Source organism: Watersipora subatra, chromosome 3 (assembly GCF_963576615.1).
Source record: "Watersipora subatra chromosome 3, tzWatSuba1.1, whole genome shotgun sequence".
Classification (NCBI taxonomy): Eukaryota; Metazoa; Bryozoa; class Gymnolaemata; order Cheilostomatida; family Watersiporidae; genus Watersipora; species Watersipora subatra.
Window position 1 is genome coordinate 69,881,019 of NC_088710.1, and position 19,386 is coordinate 69,900,404.

Here is a 19,386-nt window from a genome sequence, read left to right on the forward strand (position 1 = left end):
TTATTAGTATCATTATAATATACTGTTATTAGTATCATTATAATATACGGTTATTAGTATCATTATAATATACAGTTATTAGTATCATCATAATATACTGTTATTAGTATCATTATAATATACTGTTATTAGTATCATTATAATATACGGTTATTAGTATCATTATAATATACTGTTATTAGTATCATTATAATATACTGTTATTAGTATCATTATAATATACGGTTATTAGTATCATTATAATATACAGTTATTAGTATCATCATAATATACTGTTATTAGTATCATTATAATATACTGTTATTAGTATCATTATAATATACTGTTATTAGTATCATTATAATATACTGTTATTGGTACCATTTAAAACCTACTGTAAAAGTTCTTCTTATGACTGAGCTGACCAACTGACATGCCCTACACTCACTGATATGTACTACACTCACTGACTGATATGTACTACACTCACTGACTGATATGTACTACACTAACTGACATGTACTACACTAACTGACATGTACTACACTCACTGATATGTACTACACTCACTGACATGCACTACACTCACTGATATGTACTACACTCACTGACTGACATGTACTACACTGACTGACATGCACTACACTCACTGATATGTACTACACTAACAAGAGTTGATACTGCTATAACATGAAAAGCTGTTCTTCATCTTCGAATGGTGACCATGCATGGAGCATCTAGCTAAGCTTAGTAGAAATTTCCATCAATAAACTGGCCATCAAATCACATGTAACTAAACTGCTATGGACACAAGTATGATAACAGCAGACAGACACCATGGGTGACTTACTCAGTTCCATACTGTTAGCATATACGAACAGAGATCACTTGAATGCTAAGATGGCAGGCCACAACATTGCACAGGAAACCTGATAGTACGATATTATAGTAGGTTGACAAAGGTGAGGTAAGCACACTGGTCAGCTATTGGAATAAAGAGGAAGCCCAGTGCTTAACTTGAAGACACTGGATGAATATGAACAAACAAAAAGCATTCCGTTCTTTAGAATTATTCCTAAATAACTGGAACTGGTAAAGAGCCTGCACAGTTTACCTGGTAACTCTTCTCTATGAATAACAATAACTGTAGGAAAACACACATGAGTCATACTGTTGTGGAGTTTGTGTGTATTTCAAGGTCGTACTGCGTATCATCATAAATAACTTGATTAGACTGGCCAGAAGCCTTTAAAAGGAGAAAACTATTGCAAGTACACCGTAGAGTCCACCATAACTGCATGAAATCAATAAGATCTAACAGACATCTAAAATAATGAAATAAATACGGTATCTATAAATGTTTAACAGCAAGTCAATAAAAATGACAACTAGGAAAATTTATTGTAAATAAAAACATATCTACCTATTATAAAATGGCAAACTTTCCAAGTAGTGAAGTTGCCAGCATCTCACATACTTATTGACCACAAGGTGGATATCTATCAATATCCTTTCTTGCATATAATTTACAGCGCCTATAGGCCTTCTTTTTCTCAGAGTGGTTCTTTAATATATATTCATGAGTTAACCACAAGTGATGCTGAGAACAATGGAAATATTTCAACTGTATTTTCAGAACAATGTTGGAACCTTCCTCCCACAGTAAAGTCACATGGTCACTAGTATGACACATGCCACTGCCTTAACTAGTGCTGTAGTATTAACTTACTGTTTAGTGACATCCTGTACAGGTGCCACGGATACAGCAGTGACTGCTTGGTTGAAGGCTGACTGACAGCATGCCTCATAGGTACCAGTACTATTTCCTGATTCACCCTTATCTGATTTTCCCCAGAATACAACCTACAAGATATATTTGGACAGGTTAAGATCCACACGAGAAATAAATTTTAAATGCTGAATTATATTAGTAGTATGCTGAATTATAGTAGTAGTATGCTGAATTATATTAGTAGTATGCTGAATTATATTAGTAGTATGCTGAATTATATTAGTAGTATGCTGAATTATATTAGTAGTATGCTGAATTATATTAGTAGTATGCTGAATTATATTAGTAGTATGCTGAATTATATTAGTAGTATGCTGAATTATATTAGTAGTATGCTGAATTATAGTAGTAGTATGCTGAATTATAGTAGTAGTATGCTGAATTATATTAGTAGTATGCTGAGTTATATTAGTAATCACTCAACTCGACTATCATTATTATGGATGAAGAACAGAATGTATGACAAGTTTGATCTATATAACGAGCACAATCACGTGATCTGCTAGAAACAGAATATTAGCAGAATGTTTAGAACACATTTACACGTATGTTGAGAGAAACCTTCTGGTGCTCAGGGTTAGAGTTCCTCCGAATGACAGGACTTATGAAGGTGTGGGTGATGCTAAGGTTTGTTATTAGAGACGCCATTACACCGAACTTAGACTAAAAGATCTGCAGTAAATACTTGATGCAATTAGAATATCTTCTCATAGAGTTACCTTCACTTGAGAGATCATTCTATGGGTGTTTGACTTAATTCACAAACTTGAAAGTACTGCAGTCCACTGCTCTTAAGTTAACACCAAAAGAAACAAACTTACTAAATTCCTGATTGGAATAGCCATGTGACAGATAAAAATCTAAAAGGTTTATAATATATATACAGTCAAACATGGATAACTCGAACTTCAAGGGACCGAGCAAAAGTGTTCGAATTATCAGAGCATTCAAGTTATCAGAGCACTGTCACAAGTCCATGTATTTACTTATTTATTAGTAGATACATGTACATATACAAACTATAATATAAATCAAAAGCACAAATGGCTTGTTTCAAATTAAATGCTTCTAATGTAAAGTTTACAACGTTTTTATCAAAAAGTATAGAGATTTTTCTATCACTTGAGATTGGTTTGTTGTTTGAGGTGATGTTATTGCCAGGACGTTTTTTAGATTGACATTGGCAAAACTTGATCGTTGTTGAAATGCTCAAAAGAAAAGACATTTTTTTCTTTTGAGCGTGTTACCCACGATCAATTTTGCCGAATTTTCTTGAAGTTTATGCAAAGATTACCTTACTTTACCTGGGATTCGTTAAGAGCAACACTCCGAGGCAGTTCAATTAAAAGTTTTACGAGGTTTAACGGTACATTGTATATCACTCACGCTTTTGGAATGGATACTTATTGAATGTACACACGTATTCTGTGTTTAGGTCAAACGATGAATAGTTTTTTTTAGCTAAGACAACGTATACGTTTAATTACAACAATTTTTAAGACGTTTTAAACATTCAACATTCCGACGTGGATTCAACACGGAATCAACGTCGGAAAACTATTCATCGCGGGCTAGCCGGGTCATGCACTCAAGGATTTTCGCCACGCACATACAAAGCAAAAACAACATGCTGTTTTTGTTTTGTATGTGCGTGGCGAAAATCCTTGCGCGCGTGACCCGGCTAGCCCGTGCTATTCATCGTATAGCAGGATAAATCAAATTTCACCAAACCTTTAGAAAAGTCGTTGACAAAAATATTTTGCCAATTGTGGTAATAACGACGCTTATGAATTACGAAAAGATGAGGTTTACCTCTATGGCTTTGAATAAAGTGATTTTCTAAAGCGATAACAACCGTTTCGGTAACCGTTGGGAAAAAACAGTTCGAATTAACAGTGTTGAGTTCGAGTTATCTATAGCAATTTATCATTACGTGGGAACGGACCAAAGAAACCGTTCGAATTAACCATGTGTTCGAGCTATCCGTGGGCGAGTTACCCATGTTTGACTGTATATATTCAGTATTGTAGATTATGAGTCTTTATACAATGCATATATTAAAGCTCAGGCCTTTAGTGTTTCAGTATGCATGTAATACCTTGAAGGTAACAGGTTTATCTGAAAACAACCCCTGTACACATAAACAATCATTACAGAGAAGGTATTTCTGGGAAAACCGCTGCCTATTGGTAAACTGTCTATGTAACCAATATTGGCCGTGAAAAGAAGAATTCATATTAATTTATATCGACCAATGGTTTATGCATAGCTAAGGCTTAAATCTCTTAATATACGCAAAAATAAAACAAAGAATGCAATTTTATACTCATCTACATTATATGTATTACATACATCGACACAGTAGACTGTAAGCTAGCCATATTTGAACATGACACAATAGCAACTATGCTATACCAGAAGCTCTCCAATGGCAAGATCAAGGTTAGAAGCCACCTAATTCTCAGACAAACGATAATAAAAATGATAACTACAAACAAGAGACAAAACAAGCACCCATTTAGTCACACCATTTATGGTGAATGGTTTGAGGGCCTATGATAAACTATACTTACCTTCTTGTCCCTGCTAGCGGTGAGAAAATAAACATCATCAAATGTCCAACAGCAGGACCAAATGATCCTAGTGTGGACTGCTGTCTTCTTGTCTGTGAACGCTATTTTATCCACCGAACCTAAGGGAGTGGAAATAAAAAACGGGCCATTATTCAAACTTAGACTAGATGCACCCTCTGTCAAAAGTGAAAAATGAACACAACAGATGTTGTCTTGAAACTCACAACCAAAATAACATTTTTAGAGTAATTAGACTATTTAAATTCACAGGCAACTTTGTTTTTTAACCAAAAGGCCTTTTGAACTTCTGAATTCTAAACTGACAAAATAGCGGAGATCAGCAAGTTTTGTTGCCAACAAACTAACACTGGCATCTCAATTTTTTATTTTCACACTCGCCAGCCAACATATTTCAAACAGCCAGACCTTCACACGGTCACATGTTATTTATGCTCGTTACATTCTACAGATGTGGTTATGACAAGACGCATCCCTCTACCATGGACGCGTGTCCATAAATCTTTATAATAGATTGCAACGAAATGTAAATGAAATGCAAATGTTAGTAAATACATAAAACTCAACTTGAAATTCATAATCAAATATTCTTGTGCTAGCCGATTGGACCACTTGAAAATAATTTAATGTTATATTTATTTTTATCTTAATCCAGTGCTATATTTGTCACTTATATCTATGAGTAAATAACTCATCATGGAACAATAAAGCTGCATGAACTATGTCTACACATAAAATAACCATAGACTGCACAAATCATAATGTAAAGGGTCAGATAAATCTTAGTAGAATCAGCACAGTAAACAGAAGGAAGTGTAGACATTGCCTATCAAAGCTTAAAGATTCCTAATGAAGTTGTCATTCCTGACAAAATAAAAATGATATATCCTAATATAATAGAAAAAATAAGAATCCACTTTATGACAACTTTGGTTGCCTGATCATTTCAACAAATTGTTATCTTACCGTCCGAACATTATTTTACTTAATGCATGTATTACTTGACAGCTAAGAATATCTTGACTTGGAACTGCATTACAAGTAGCATTCCAGCTCCAATAAAACAACCATTACATGAGTACCCAAGTGAGATGGTAATGTATGCTAACCATGACATTAGAGACAACTCCTTTGAATTGAACGAACACCAACAGAGTTTGTTTAATATAAATAGACATTGTGAGACATAGGATTGTGCAGCTATATCGGATGATAAGCAATAGAAAAGCTGCAGCAAGTCATACCAATCTCTCATATCCAGCCAGGTGCATTGCGTAACTGCATGCTCAACCACAATTTGGCTCAGAGAAAATAGGCTTTACTTCTCACCTCATAACTGAGGATCGAAAAGCTAAAATAGCCTTTCATCATATACTGATAAAGGTTTCATTAGCACTTAGTTATAGTTTGATTTAATATTAATAACATTTAATTTGATAATATTGATTTAAACAAAGTTTGGAGTAACACAGACTGGGACAAAAGGAGTATCTATAAAGTATGGTTCCAAATATTTCATTGACATAGCCCAGGTTTTGGACTTGAAAGTTTAGGAAGCCGGCTGTTAAACTACTTATTAGTGCAAAGGAGATGAGTTGATAAGTTGAACAAAGGCTATTGCCGAGATCAGCCACTACTTTTAGATACCAAGGGTATGTGGCTATTCTCCGTTTAACTGAGTCGTGATATCAGTTAAACAATATGTTACAACTGCAATGCAGAGTCGTGTATCAGCAACTTTCCGGTGCCTAAAATGGTAGTTTATTTTTGATGCAATATTTTTATCTTTTTTTGTCATGCCTGCGATTCATTAAATTGTTGCTCTTTTAGTTACTATGCAGCAATAATAAAATGATATTTTGTGCCAGATGTTGGTGAGAATTTATTAGAGTAGAGACTCACAAAGAGTTGGTGAGTATTGACTAGAGTAAACACTCACACCGAGTTGGTGAGTATGTTTAGACCACCCGTTCCGCACAATCTGTAGGGGGTACTATTAGCTTTGGCTGCGGTGTCAAAAGCTGGCAGGTGTTTTTATGTTTTATGCATGACCTACGCATGACAGACCTTCCTTACAGGAATAAAAAAGCTAGGCTGTGCTGGTTCGTGTGACAATAACACATGGTGAAATCATCTATAGGCATCCATGCGAGTATGAAAGCATGAAAATAAAAGAGATTAGATGAGAACACACCCACCTCGCTATTGTGTTCAAACAGGTTTTGCGCTGCAAACCTTTCATTAAGTTCCCTTTTGAGAGTAAGACTATGAGTTCAGGCACACAGTTACAAACTAAACTGCACGCTTCAAACAAAAAGTAATGTCCAAGCAATTACGCTTGTGAAAGTCCCTATCAAATTCCTCATCAACAAATGATCTTACCGTTAATTAGCTTTTCTTTCTGATCGATGCATTCAGAGGTCTTATGGGTTGAGCCGAAACTTGCATCTATTTCGATGTCGTACATGATATGAAAGGTCTTTATAACATCAGCTATTTATGAACTGATGTTGATAACTAACCATTAAATCAAACACTTGGCGCCAAGCATGGGCGCAAATCATCTGAATTGGTATAGATACGTTTACCGTTATCAATTCTGGGATCTCTGAGGTCCTTCAAGTTGCGTTGTCTTCATAACAATGTACATGCGAGTCAATTAAAAAAACATAAAAATGTGGCAGGCTAACTAAAAATGTACACAGGTCTCTTTTTCTGACCAAAAATATAAAGCGGATAACACTTTTAAGATTACTACTTTTTTGATAACAAGAGCTGCTGCAAGAATTAGCCAAAATATGCAGTCAGCGAGATCAATCGAATGAGAAGCTGGCAGAACCAGCTGGCAGAACCAACTGGCATTTGATGCTAACATAAAAAACCAAGTTTGGCTAATAAATGGCAGGATACTTACACTTGCGAGTGAGTTTTACGAGCACATGCTGCCATGATGTGACTGGTGAGCTAGATGGCTCTCTATATTTAAAAGAGGGCAAGGCTGTGTAATCGTACTAATATGCCAAATGATGCATAAGATTAAAGGGAGGAGAATTAGTGAATGACACAAAAATTTATCAAATTTCATCATTTAATTTATAGAAATGAATGTTAGGTCCCGCTGAAAATCAGATAAAAAAAAATTTCATGTGGGTTGGGGTTACCAAGAATTTGTAATCCTTGGCTCTGACTTCCTGCATACTCTAGCGCAGGAAAGTAATATTATAGGTAGCAATAACAGAATAGATCGATAATCATTATTTAAAAGTTGTAAAGAGAGATCACTCGCTAAAAAAACTCTAAAATACGGTTAATAAAATGCTAGTTTTCTTATTATACCTAAAGCAGACCAACAGTGCATAAGATAAGCTAGAACAGAATTATTTCAACTGCAGGTGTTATTGATGTAGTTGTGGCATGTTTGGAGCACCAGAGTGAGAGATGTGGTTTATACTGTCAGTACAATAATGGCTTCTGGCAGAATTCTTAAATGAAATTACCCAGTGATGTTTGTATTGGTAGTAGTGGATCATTATACAAAAATATAAAACGAAATTCTCTCCAACTATGTACTAGAGACCTGAGCATTCTGAGTTAAGCTATTCTTTCCACCAACAAAGTTTTCAGGTGAATTCTTAATTTTACATAACCTTCCTTTGCCTAAACGTGATGCCGATTGGTCATGAGCGAAGCGAGTGCTGAACAAACATAAAAAATATCGGATCAGAAGTTGTATTGAACACTTTAACAAGGAAACTGAGCTACATGTATATCTTACAGTAAAATTTATTTGTTAGAACATGACAATTGTTGTTTATTTGTATTAGCCAATCGAGTTTGAAGTTTTACTAGGTTTTCCATTAAAAACCTTTTTTTTAGTAAAATTAGTTTGGTAGCTAAAATTCTCCTATAATCATATTTGTTAACCTATGTTTAGCCATGGTCATGGGTAGATGTGCCTGTATACTGAATATCAATCTAATTTGAATCACCATCATCCTTAGCAACCGATAGTTGAGCAATTCCCAAAATTAGATGTTTTTGACAAGAGATCAATATATCACCAAACTCAGCTGCATCTAATTATAGCCTTGGCAGGTGAGAAAAATAAAATTCAAAACTATGACTGTCTAGCAGAGAATGTTTCTCCTACAAGGACAGGATTCAACATAAATCAGAGGTAGTTTTAACAGAAATCAAAGGACACGAGATACACTGTGGTTTGACAATGCGACTATTATAGCCAATTGTGACATTCCATCAGGCACACGTTCCTCTACCAAGTCTACACGACAGATATTTGTACCATTAGGTGTAATGACACAGCCATAATTTACTAAATCAAAGAAAGACTGATGAATTGTTCACATTACGTCTCACCACCAGCACAGAATTAAAATTAAAAACATTTTTAAAGTTATAGTGAGCATAGGTTTAAAATAAGACTGCTGGCTATAAACTGTCCTTTTTAGACTTTAAAATGGAAACATTCGTGTGGTTTTACAAGTATTTATCAATGATTAAAAAGACCTGGGCTCTTCTCTTGTACGAATACGAGAGAAAGGCCAATAAATCTAGCCAGTTCCACATTCAATTCACATTTCACACACTAAAGTTTAAGAAACTGCGCGTCTTGGAGCAAACTTGCATTTCCTATTGGTGTCAAATCTATATTGACTAGTTACCTACAGTAAAAGTGAATTGGTGTAATACATTGCTGATCAAACCTTTCACAGACAGCTTTGAATTTTATCATATTGTTCTGCGATTTCATGAATTACAGTAAATAGCAAGAAAGTTGGTCTTCAATGGTTCCTCTTCACGATATGTCAAAAATAATTGTTCCATGTATCTATGTCGTTGCAGACGAATTGATTGAATATTCCATGAAGATTCTCGCTGAGACAAGCTTCAGACACCTATCGCTTATAATACTACACTTATAAGAATGTTCTAGAAATAAGAGGAAACATATCCAACAAGACTGCCTCTTGCATGCTTGCTGTGCCAACACTACCTCCACTTTTTGTCAACTTAACCGAGAGGAATGCACAGAGATAACAACCTTCATTTCCACAATTCCCTTGCCTGTACAATAGTGTGGCTATGTGTGACAATGTCTATTATATATTACTCTGATACAACAAAATCATTGATCAGCTGGTCTCCGGTATGATTCTCAGATTAGCCATTGTTGGCGAGTTACAGGGAAGATCTCTGACCAAAATGCAATATATTAGCCAATAGTTCCAATACCGATCAATAGGCAATAGTGATGACTAGTGCTGGGCACGGGTAATAACACTCGTTGAACTCGCGAGTTTATCTTCTCTCGAATCTCGGGTAATAAAATTTTGAGCATTTCGATCTTGCGGATTCGGGTTTTGACTTGCGAGTTCGGGTTTTGGTACACGAATCCGTCGAGTAGAGTGGACAAAAACTCGGTCTATTGCGCCCTGCGCTCAAAGCACTGTTTAACAACCCGCCTGTTAAGGCTGCGAGCACGAATATCAGTTGATATAAAATAGTAAAAAATAATAAATAAATTGAGTAGAATTATAATTGCATTGTAAATTTTAAAATGTCTGATGTTTAGAAATGTTAGACATAAAACCCATATCAACAAAGCCAATACCCAAAAAACCCGTTGGCCAAGAAGTACTCGTACCAAGCACTACTAACTGCCTGATACTCGAATGGAAGGGGGGCAGTCTAAACCCGTTGTCTAAGAAGTACTCCTGCCCAGCACTAGTGATGACCAATGGGGGCATATTGATGATTAATATGCCATCTGCTGACCAATATGCTCTATTGTGTGTGCTCTCTGGCACACACAATATACGCTAAATGTGTATAGTCATAGAAATGCCCATATGTATATACGGCATATCCATGATGTCTGAGAGAGCTATGGAGACGAGTCTGATAACTTCATCAGTGAAGAGAACACATCGAGAAAAACTATCAGGTAATTCAGGCCCAGCGATTACAGAGAGAGAATGATTACCAGTCGTATAGTTGAACTCGTGCAGAGCCCAAGTTCTGTCTCGAGCGACGGACAGCAGCCTGTCCCCCACATGAGAGAATGCCATCTGTACAACGGTGAGGGAATGACACTCCAGAGTCTTCAGTTGCTGCCAGTTTCTCGTGTCCCAGAGTATAATTCCTGCATACTCTGCCTTCGTTGCCTGGAAAACATGCACAAGAAGTGATTTACTTCACCAAGACGAACACAGTCAGAATTCTACTCACGATTGCCTTCGCATACGAGTTTACCAACACACGACATGAAATTACAGCAAATAGTGGACTACGTCCAAAGTAATTCTAACATACAACATTTTAAATTTTCAAGACACTGCAGTTTTGTAAGTGTTGGCAAAATTAAAAAAAACAGAATAATGCAGAGATAATAAACTAAGTGACACCAGTATAAACTTTATTTAGTATAAGTTGGATGAAGTTACACTGCACATCTTCATCACCTTCCAAACCTACACTTCCGTTTGCATATATATATATATATCTATATAAAAATAAGGTAAAGTAATAATAAAAACCTTTTTTTTTAAATTATTATTTCATTTTGTGTTTTAAACAACATTTAATTTTGTACAGAATTTCTACAGGAGTTTACATAATGCATGTTTAAACGGTGTATGTAATTTTTTGCCTTATATATCATGAAGTTATAGCGGGTTTTTGAGCTCTGGAACAAATTACACTAAATACAAAGAAATTAAGCAAAGTAATATGTATTCTTATGAGAATTTTCCCCCAACATGTGACAGTTTTGACAAGCAAAACAAATATTTGAACAAATGAATTTGATATACAGCAGTTTGACTGCATATGATTTTAACCAGCAACTGATTAATTTACTGACCAACTAACAAGATAGATGTTCAAGATAGATGCACGTATCAGGGAATGATGAGAACAAGGAATTATTAGCAACCCACAGGCGGAAGCATGCTAAGAGCAATATTTTACCTTGCATGCGGAGGCCAAGATAGTACCTTGTGGATTGGCCGCTAAGGCAAATATCTCGAAACCATGTCCATACAGCTTAGATGTCTCTGGCCAAAGTGTATTCTGCAGCAGGTTGTCTTCAGAAGGAGGAGCTGTAATAGAGTAAAATTTTGCAAGATATGAAAAGAAAAGGTGCACCTGCAGGTCACTCTTGACATATGATTAAAAGCCTATGGATATGGTGTGGATGATGAGGTAAAAAGCTGGTACGAAACTAATGGTATGTGTCTGATAGTCTGTGAACAGGATGTAGCCTTCCTTGCCAAATTTATGTTTTTGTCAATTACCCCGCACATAGAACCCACACGTGGCCTCCAGCCTGGTACGCATTTCGTATATTCGGACTTCTACCATATTGTTCTATCTTTAGAAGTTAAAATATTGAAGACTTCGCTGTGAACAGAGTGAATATCATACGGTTACAACTATGTCGATGGAGGTAACCATAGGAGTAGGAAATCAAGCACATTCTAACAGAATTATTTCAACTCGAACAAAACAGATGTTTTGTGACCGACCAATGACAGAGATATTCATAGCAAATACATATCCAAAATACCTATTTGATATTCTGATACCACTTACACCTTTGTGACATGTACACTCTATGTCTGTAAGTAGATTAATAGCTGGTGGTAAGACTTGGTAAGTGGGCGGAGTATACTCTAATCTAGACACTAGTATATGGGTAATAACAATTCACGTAACAAACTGCAATCCCTTGCATGAAAACATTAGACAACCTTCAGTAACTGTATTATGTAAACAGTCAATGTAGTCTCTCTGTAAAAATTTAATTTTGATACAACCTTCAAAATTACTTCTTATCGACTGCACATTTTATGAAGAGTGGACAACTCCTAATAAATTTAAAGTTGTGACGTTGAGATGTCATGGTGATAACTTGGCAGATTACCGACTTTGCTTCGCAAAACATGTAGATAAAAGATCAAGATCGCTTTTCTAAGTTTAATCTTGATACGCAGTGTCAAGCTTGTGGTATCTTAGTACTTTCGTGAAATGACATACACATTGAGGCACCCTACATATAAAATGTGTGATAATTTACCTCTATGTCCAAGTGAAGCTCCAGAATCAATCCTCTATACCCCTACCCCTTTGTACAAAACTTTTCCTATTGAGCTACCATAACTGACTATTGCTATTATGTTCACTAATACAATTAACTCACTGAAGCAATACACATCCGTACATGAAACCTGCATATATCTAGGTATTCATGTAGTTGAATGGTGGAAGGTAAGAGATGATGAATGAGAATATAATTAGAAAAACCACCTTAATTATTAAGCCTTCTACATTGATACCTTCATGTAATACGTGACTGTACAAGCACATGAACCCTAAATTGTTGAAAAGCCATGCTTAGATAATAGATAAGTACTTGTTCTAAGCCTTCATACTGTTGAGCCACATGAGAAAGAGAAAGTTTTTGTTCAACTCCACCTAAAAAAAACTAGAGAATATGAGGTTTGGTGTCTTAAACAACTGGTATGATATGCACAAAATGAGATCCGTTGATGGAAGACAAGATTCGAGTCGTTTATCAAAGAGTGCTGTCACAAGAAGTGATGAAGTAGGAGGATAGGAGTGAATAACCGGGTGAGAGGTTGTCGCAAATTGCTAGGGCTTTGTGCGTGGATAATCCTGGATGAGCTAGCGCTACCTTTAGAGATGTAAAATGGCCTCTTCTATTAGGGTACGGGTCTTTTCTACCTGGTATGATCCGCCATAAACCACTCTTAAACTCTTTCATAGTGAAGAGCTGCTATAAACAGTCTCATCTGATGCCTTTATGTGATAAGCAAATCACCTTGTTAAATCAGACTAGCGTCTTGGAACCCAGTCGAAGAGGTGAACCCAAAACATCAGAGCTGTTTATGTATTAATTACAATTTATTCAACAAACCTCTTGAACAAGAACAATAGGAGGCATTGAACAGGAACGATAGGAGGCATGCGAAATTGGTTTTAGCTCATTTTTGAATCGAACTCATTGGTATCTGTGACCTAGGTTCAGTTTATCCTTATTTAAGAAGCAAACCTAGGTTTAATTTGCCATTTAAATGGCCTACATAAGTTTCAACTTCAAGCTCCAATACATTTTAATAGTCACTTGGCAAATGATAGTTTAGACTGAGGCAATGTTATAATAGCGGACACAACAAACAAATGAACAAACAAACAGCTATATCAAATGTTTAGAGTTTGTCTTATTATCGATGTGGTATCATTATGGATAACCTTAGTAGCCATAAACGGCTGTGAATATTTCCAACTTGATCATTTTATGCTGACCTGTTTTATTGCTTAAGATGTCTTATTGCTAATAAGATTTAATTTCTTTTCTTGTTTTTTCCATAACATTTAATCTTATACACTGTTTCCTTGTTCGTAGGATAATAGTTGAATATGACACATTCAATGTTAAATTATTTCCCCCTTAGTACTATGACAGTGTCTTGTTGACCTTATATTCACCTTTGTTGTGTTTAGCGATATTACATATGTATCTGTGGAGTAGTCATTTGTATTCATTCATTGCTTCCCTTACAGATGAGTTAGCCGTTGCATCTGAATCATTTGAATATTATTACGAAAGTTTTTTTGCATTATTTGGTTGAATTTTGCTTAGATATTTAGTGAGCATTAAACTGTTTGAATTTTAACGCAAGTTTGTTTTGAAGTGCTCTCATGGGAATGTTTTGCAAATACTAGGTGGTTTCTATCATTTGTATTCATACTATGAAGGGTGTTGTTCATTCCATATATTTGAGAATGTAAAATTTGCAGCGTGTGGCTTGAATCTAGGCACCCTTGTGCTATAACAAGTTCTGTTCCTCGAGAGTCAGTGAGTGGATGCAGAGTTTATTCGACCAAATATTGAGGCACCTCCTAAAACCGCACCATATTTATTTACAAGAAAACCACTCAAAGCTGCTAAAATTAACTCGAGTGCTTCCAATTCTAGGTACCTGATGAAAGGGCAACATTGTTCCCAGCAACGCCTTAAAAAAATAGTTCTCCAAAACTTTGCAAGCAAACAGTCAAACAGCGCTGTGTAGCTATCAAGGAGGCTGTTCAAAGTGAACATAAAAAAGTTAGGATGATATAGGCATTGCCAACTGTTAAAACTGCTATTCAGCATCCATCTTTCCAAACCAAACATACAACAGCAAGAAAATAGTGCAACTTACACTTAACGAAAATCAATAAAAAATACTAGAATAGCAAAGCTACATATCCTGCAAAACAAACCTAAAATAATATAATTAATATTACTCTGTCAATGAGTGGATAAAATGTAAGCTTGTGGCTAAAATTATGTTTTTGCAAGGATAACAACACCAACAAACAAATATGATTTAAACACATACATGTAAATTGACTTAAATCTGTTAACTATTAATAATTCTAAAAGACTTTTCAAGTTCATTGACTACCTTAAGAATAGCAATAAATAGATTTCACTAGCCTTTTATTCATTCACTTCCTTGTTTAGAGAGAAACATTGTTGGCAACGTAGCTGACATAGGTTATAGCTATTTTATCATTATAGAGCAAGCAATTGCAACAGCAAATTAGAAAACATACTTGTACATGCGGAGCCACTTTGAAAAAGACCAAAACACTTTTATAAAAACCCTGTTTCATAGGTGCAATGTGAGCAGGGACACAGAGGTCAGGGACACAGCAGTCTTATGATTGATAAACAATAAGATGTATGAACTGGATAACAAATAGAACTCTTTGAAATTTGCTTTTTTGTTTAAACCTTTGTTACATCAAGCACCTGGAAGTGTCCTAAATTGTGAAACCCCTAAGGAGCGGTCAGTGTGAGAAGAAATTCTGTTGGCGACACTTCATGAGCTTATAATAAGTCTTTACTATAATGTACAGTCGAATGCCTCTTTCTAGTGAGTAATTTAATTCAGCTACAAATATACTGTAACGTGTTGGAGATGTCATACACCTAACTTCAGTGAATGCTTATTATCAATAGCTATTACACTTACAATAGTTCAACGATATAATTTTGTAATAAAGAATTTACCCGCAAAGAAATTATATAAATTTAATAAAGTTGTATTCTTTTTCAAGGATACCTACTCATGCAGCACTGGTCATAGATCTCCCTGTTTGACTCGAACGAACAGTTAAACATTTTATGATCAGCTTGTGGTAAAGTAAAGAAATTAGAATGTAATAAGCTGAAGATTCACACATCTACCTATAGATTCAATATACTTGTACCTTCTTTAGAGTACCTGTCAACACTTGACACGTGTCTCACTGTCAAACTAGGTGTGAAATGCTAAAAATTTTAAATTCGAGTATACAAATTTGCGTGTCGCGCAGAAGATTATGAAAGTTGAAATAAAAAAGCTGGACTACTCAAGCACAAAATATATGTCCTTTGTTGAATACTTGAGCAACAGATAGACATAAATTTCACTGCCAGACTCCACAAGAAAAGTTAGTATTTATCAATTTTAGAGTGCTTATGGCGGCGCGGTGTATCACAAATGGTGGTAATAGTGTACCAACCCACAACATATAATGTGAATAACTTTATAAATAATTGTGTTGACAACTCCTGTCATAAGATTTTACCGATGCTGTTGATAGCCCGCGTGCTCGGCAAAACACTCGTACTTGCGCTATGTCAGGACCGATATTTGCACTTTAATAATTCATGACAGTCAGTTGGCTGAAGCCCTCACATCCTACGGAGGAGTGACAGATAGCATCTAATGTTGGCAATGACCAACTGGAAATAATTGAGACAAGCTTTGAGTGATATCAGCAAATACTTGCCCCCTGATTGAAGGATACCTAACGAAGCAGACAGAAGCTTGGCTACTATATAGCATGAGTACTTAGACATAATGAGAGGAATGAAAGGAGCTTTCTACCTAATACAAGACACTAACTTAATACAGCATTGCTGACAAACGCCGCGATAAAGTAGATAAAGTAGCATTGAAACGTTCTCTCAGATGTTTTGGCTGCTTAATAGAACTATGATGTGCACCAATTGGATTGAACATAAATCACACGCTTGACAAGTTGGTTGGCTGCAAATCTGTTGCTATATATAGACAGGCGGCGAATCACGAACTGTTTGTAAACTCATCATACGACGAGTTTCCTAAAGCCAGGTTCTTTAATTCTTATAGATCATAAAATAAAAATATTATTGTTATTCTGGTTGCCGCAACTTGAAAGAATACATAATTATATTGAAGAAAATTTTATATATATAGCAGTTGTACTAATGTTTTATTATAAAAAAGAGTTGATCATAAATACCGAAGTTACCTATATATTTATAGGAGGGATCTTGTCGACATTTGATTTGTTTAGCAGTAACATCGTGTGGCATTCACGTGACCCTCTGAGATCAGGCATATAAAATTGGTGAATACATATATACTCTTTAGTAGTGTAAAAAATTGCATTTTTAGATATTTGAATTGCAATGAAAATGCAAGCAGATATTAAATATTAGAAACCCTGATAACAATACATACAGAGCATAACGCCAATAAAACCGGATGAAAATGTATGAGATCGCAACTCCTGTATGCGTGGTATTTTATGTATGCTCCAATGCTCATGAATGGAGATGACTTCCTTCTTAACTTTCCTATGGTTACAGCGATTACACCTACATTTGAGAGTGATCACCCAAACAACGCAGCACTTTTCAGTAGAGCATCATTTTACGTTGAAAGAAAATTTAAGTTCAGTACGCAAGAATGTCGCTACCAAAAATGGCCTTGCCATTATTAAAGCCCAGAGGTTTATCCTTTTAGGTCTCTACGGTAACAGTTATTAGTTAAACCCGTAGATAGTTAAATTTAGTTAGAGTTCAAACTCCTTATAACACGTAAAATAATAAGTAGATGACAACTCCGTGGTATTGTAGTTGGGTCTTCCCTAACTTTAGGCCTATCCAACAAGTAGTTAAGCTCACCTTGCAATTCTAAAGGCCTGAATGCGCTCTCTGAATACTGGTCATTGCCAGTGGGCGGGAGTTCTCTATCCTCGTACATCTCAATGGCCTTGCCTTGGAAGACAGCCTTGTTTGAAAGACCTAATGCTGGCACACTTGCGCCTTGCGCCATGCTCTCTCCTATCTGCAGAATATGACAGGTGCCATGTGTCGCTTTCTCAGAAACTGATATCAGTTGAATAATGGATGGCATGCGAGTGAAGGTGCTACATTCCTTCAAGGTGTGCCGGTTGATATCGGCAAAACCATAGATATAGTTTACTATATCTATGGGCAAAACATAAAAAACAGTTAATTTTTGACATATGATTTGAAATGAGGCAGTTTATCACTAATGACAGATGGCATCATTACATTAAAGTACAGTAAAACCTTTTGAACCAATATATTAGAGAATTGTCATTATATTATGCTTGCTCAAACTTTTTTACCAGGAAAACCTGAATAAAGTACAATCGAAAACACTACAAATGTTAGGAATATTACAGGATTTACCAAAAAATGCTTATGGTCATCATTAGCCACGGTATGCTTCTTGCAACAAAGCCGTAATTAGCTAAACCTCACTGTCTCTCGTATTATACATGCTATATTGACACATCATTAGTTACGTAATGGTTTTATCGTGTTACAAGAATCTCCTGTGAGATTGTATAAGTGGCTGGCCTAGCTGCAGCTAATGTCATACATAACTATTTGTAGCTAATGTCATACATACCTAGCTGTAGCTAATGTCGTACATACCTAGCTGTAGCTAATGTCATACATACCTAGCTGTGGCTAATGTCATACATACCTAGCTGTAGCTAATGTTGTACATACCTAGCTGTAGCTAATGTCATACTTACCTAGCTGTAGCTAATGTCGTACATACCTAGCTGTAGCTAATGTCGTACTTACCTAGCTGTAGCTAATGTCATACTTACCTTGCTGTAGCTAATGTCGTACATACCTAGCTGTAGCTAATGTCATACATACCTAGCTGTAGCTAATGTCATACTTACCTAGCTGTAGCTAATGTCGTACATACCTATCTGTAGCTAATGTCGTACATACCTAGCTGTAGCTAATGTTGTACATACCTAGCTGTAGCTAATGTCATACTTACCTAGCGGTAGCTAATGTCGTACATACCTAGCTGTAGCTAATGTTGTACATACCTAGCTGTAGCTAATGTCATACTTACCTAGCTGTAGCTAATGTCGTACATACCTATCTGTAGCTAATGTCGTACATACCTAGCTGTAGCTAATGTTGTACATACCTAGCTGTAGCTAATGTCATACTTACCTAGCTGTAGCTAATGTTGTACATACCTAGCTGTAGCTAATGTCGTACATACCTAGCTGTAGCTAATGTCGTACATACCTAGCTGTAGCTAATGTTGTACATACCTAGCTGTAGCTAATGTCATACTTACCTAGCTGTAGCTAATGTTGTACATACCTAGCTGTAGCTAATGTCATACTTATCTAGCTGTAGCTAATGTTGTACATACCTAGCTGTAGCTAATGTCGTACATACCTAGCTGTAGCTAATGTCGTACATACCTAGCTGTAGCTAATGTTGTACATACCTAGCTGTAGCTAATGTCATACTTACCTAGCGGTAGCTAATGTCGTACATACCTAGCTGTAGCTAATGTCGTACATACCTTGCTGCGCTGTGACAACTCTTCATCAAATCTCACATTGCTCAGATTTTGTAAATTCTGGAGAAAGTTTGCTGGGCATCGAAAGATCCTTACCACCTTCTCGTCAGCTCCTGATGCAAAGCTGCTACGGCCGAGCATAGCAAGGCACTGAAGGTCATAGCCATGCACCTGAGGTCGACCCATCTCATGCCAGTTTTGTGTCTGCAAGAAAGCAGGACGACTGAATCAAAAAAATGCTTAACTTCAGCTGTAATTTCTAAATGTAGGATTTTACACCAGCCTTTGATTCAAAGGCAAATAT

At 36.0% G+C, this 19,386-nt stretch overlaps 1 protein-coding gene across 1 annotated transcript in view; it reads right to left on the reverse strand.

The window, feature by feature from the left end:
• LOC137389738 (elongator complex protein 2-like) overlaps positions 1-19,386 on the reverse strand; it is a 44,130-nt gene that overhangs the window by 3,799 nt on the left and 20,945 nt on the right. The window contains exons 11-16 of the mRNA XM_068075824.1: positions 19,086-19,286; positions 17,393-17,555; positions 11,353-11,483; positions 10,367-10,547; positions 4,345-4,463; positions 1,709-1,842 (exon numbers count right to left, since the gene is read on the reverse strand). Coding sequence (XP_067931925.1) covers positions 1,709-1,842; positions 4,345-4,463; positions 10,367-10,547; positions 11,353-11,483; positions 17,393-17,555; positions 19,086-19,286 — 929 coding nt within the window. The remainder of the gene's footprint in view (positions 1-1,708; positions 1,843-4,344; positions 4,464-10,366; positions 10,548-11,352; positions 11,484-17,392; positions 17,556-19,085; positions 19,287-19,386) is intronic.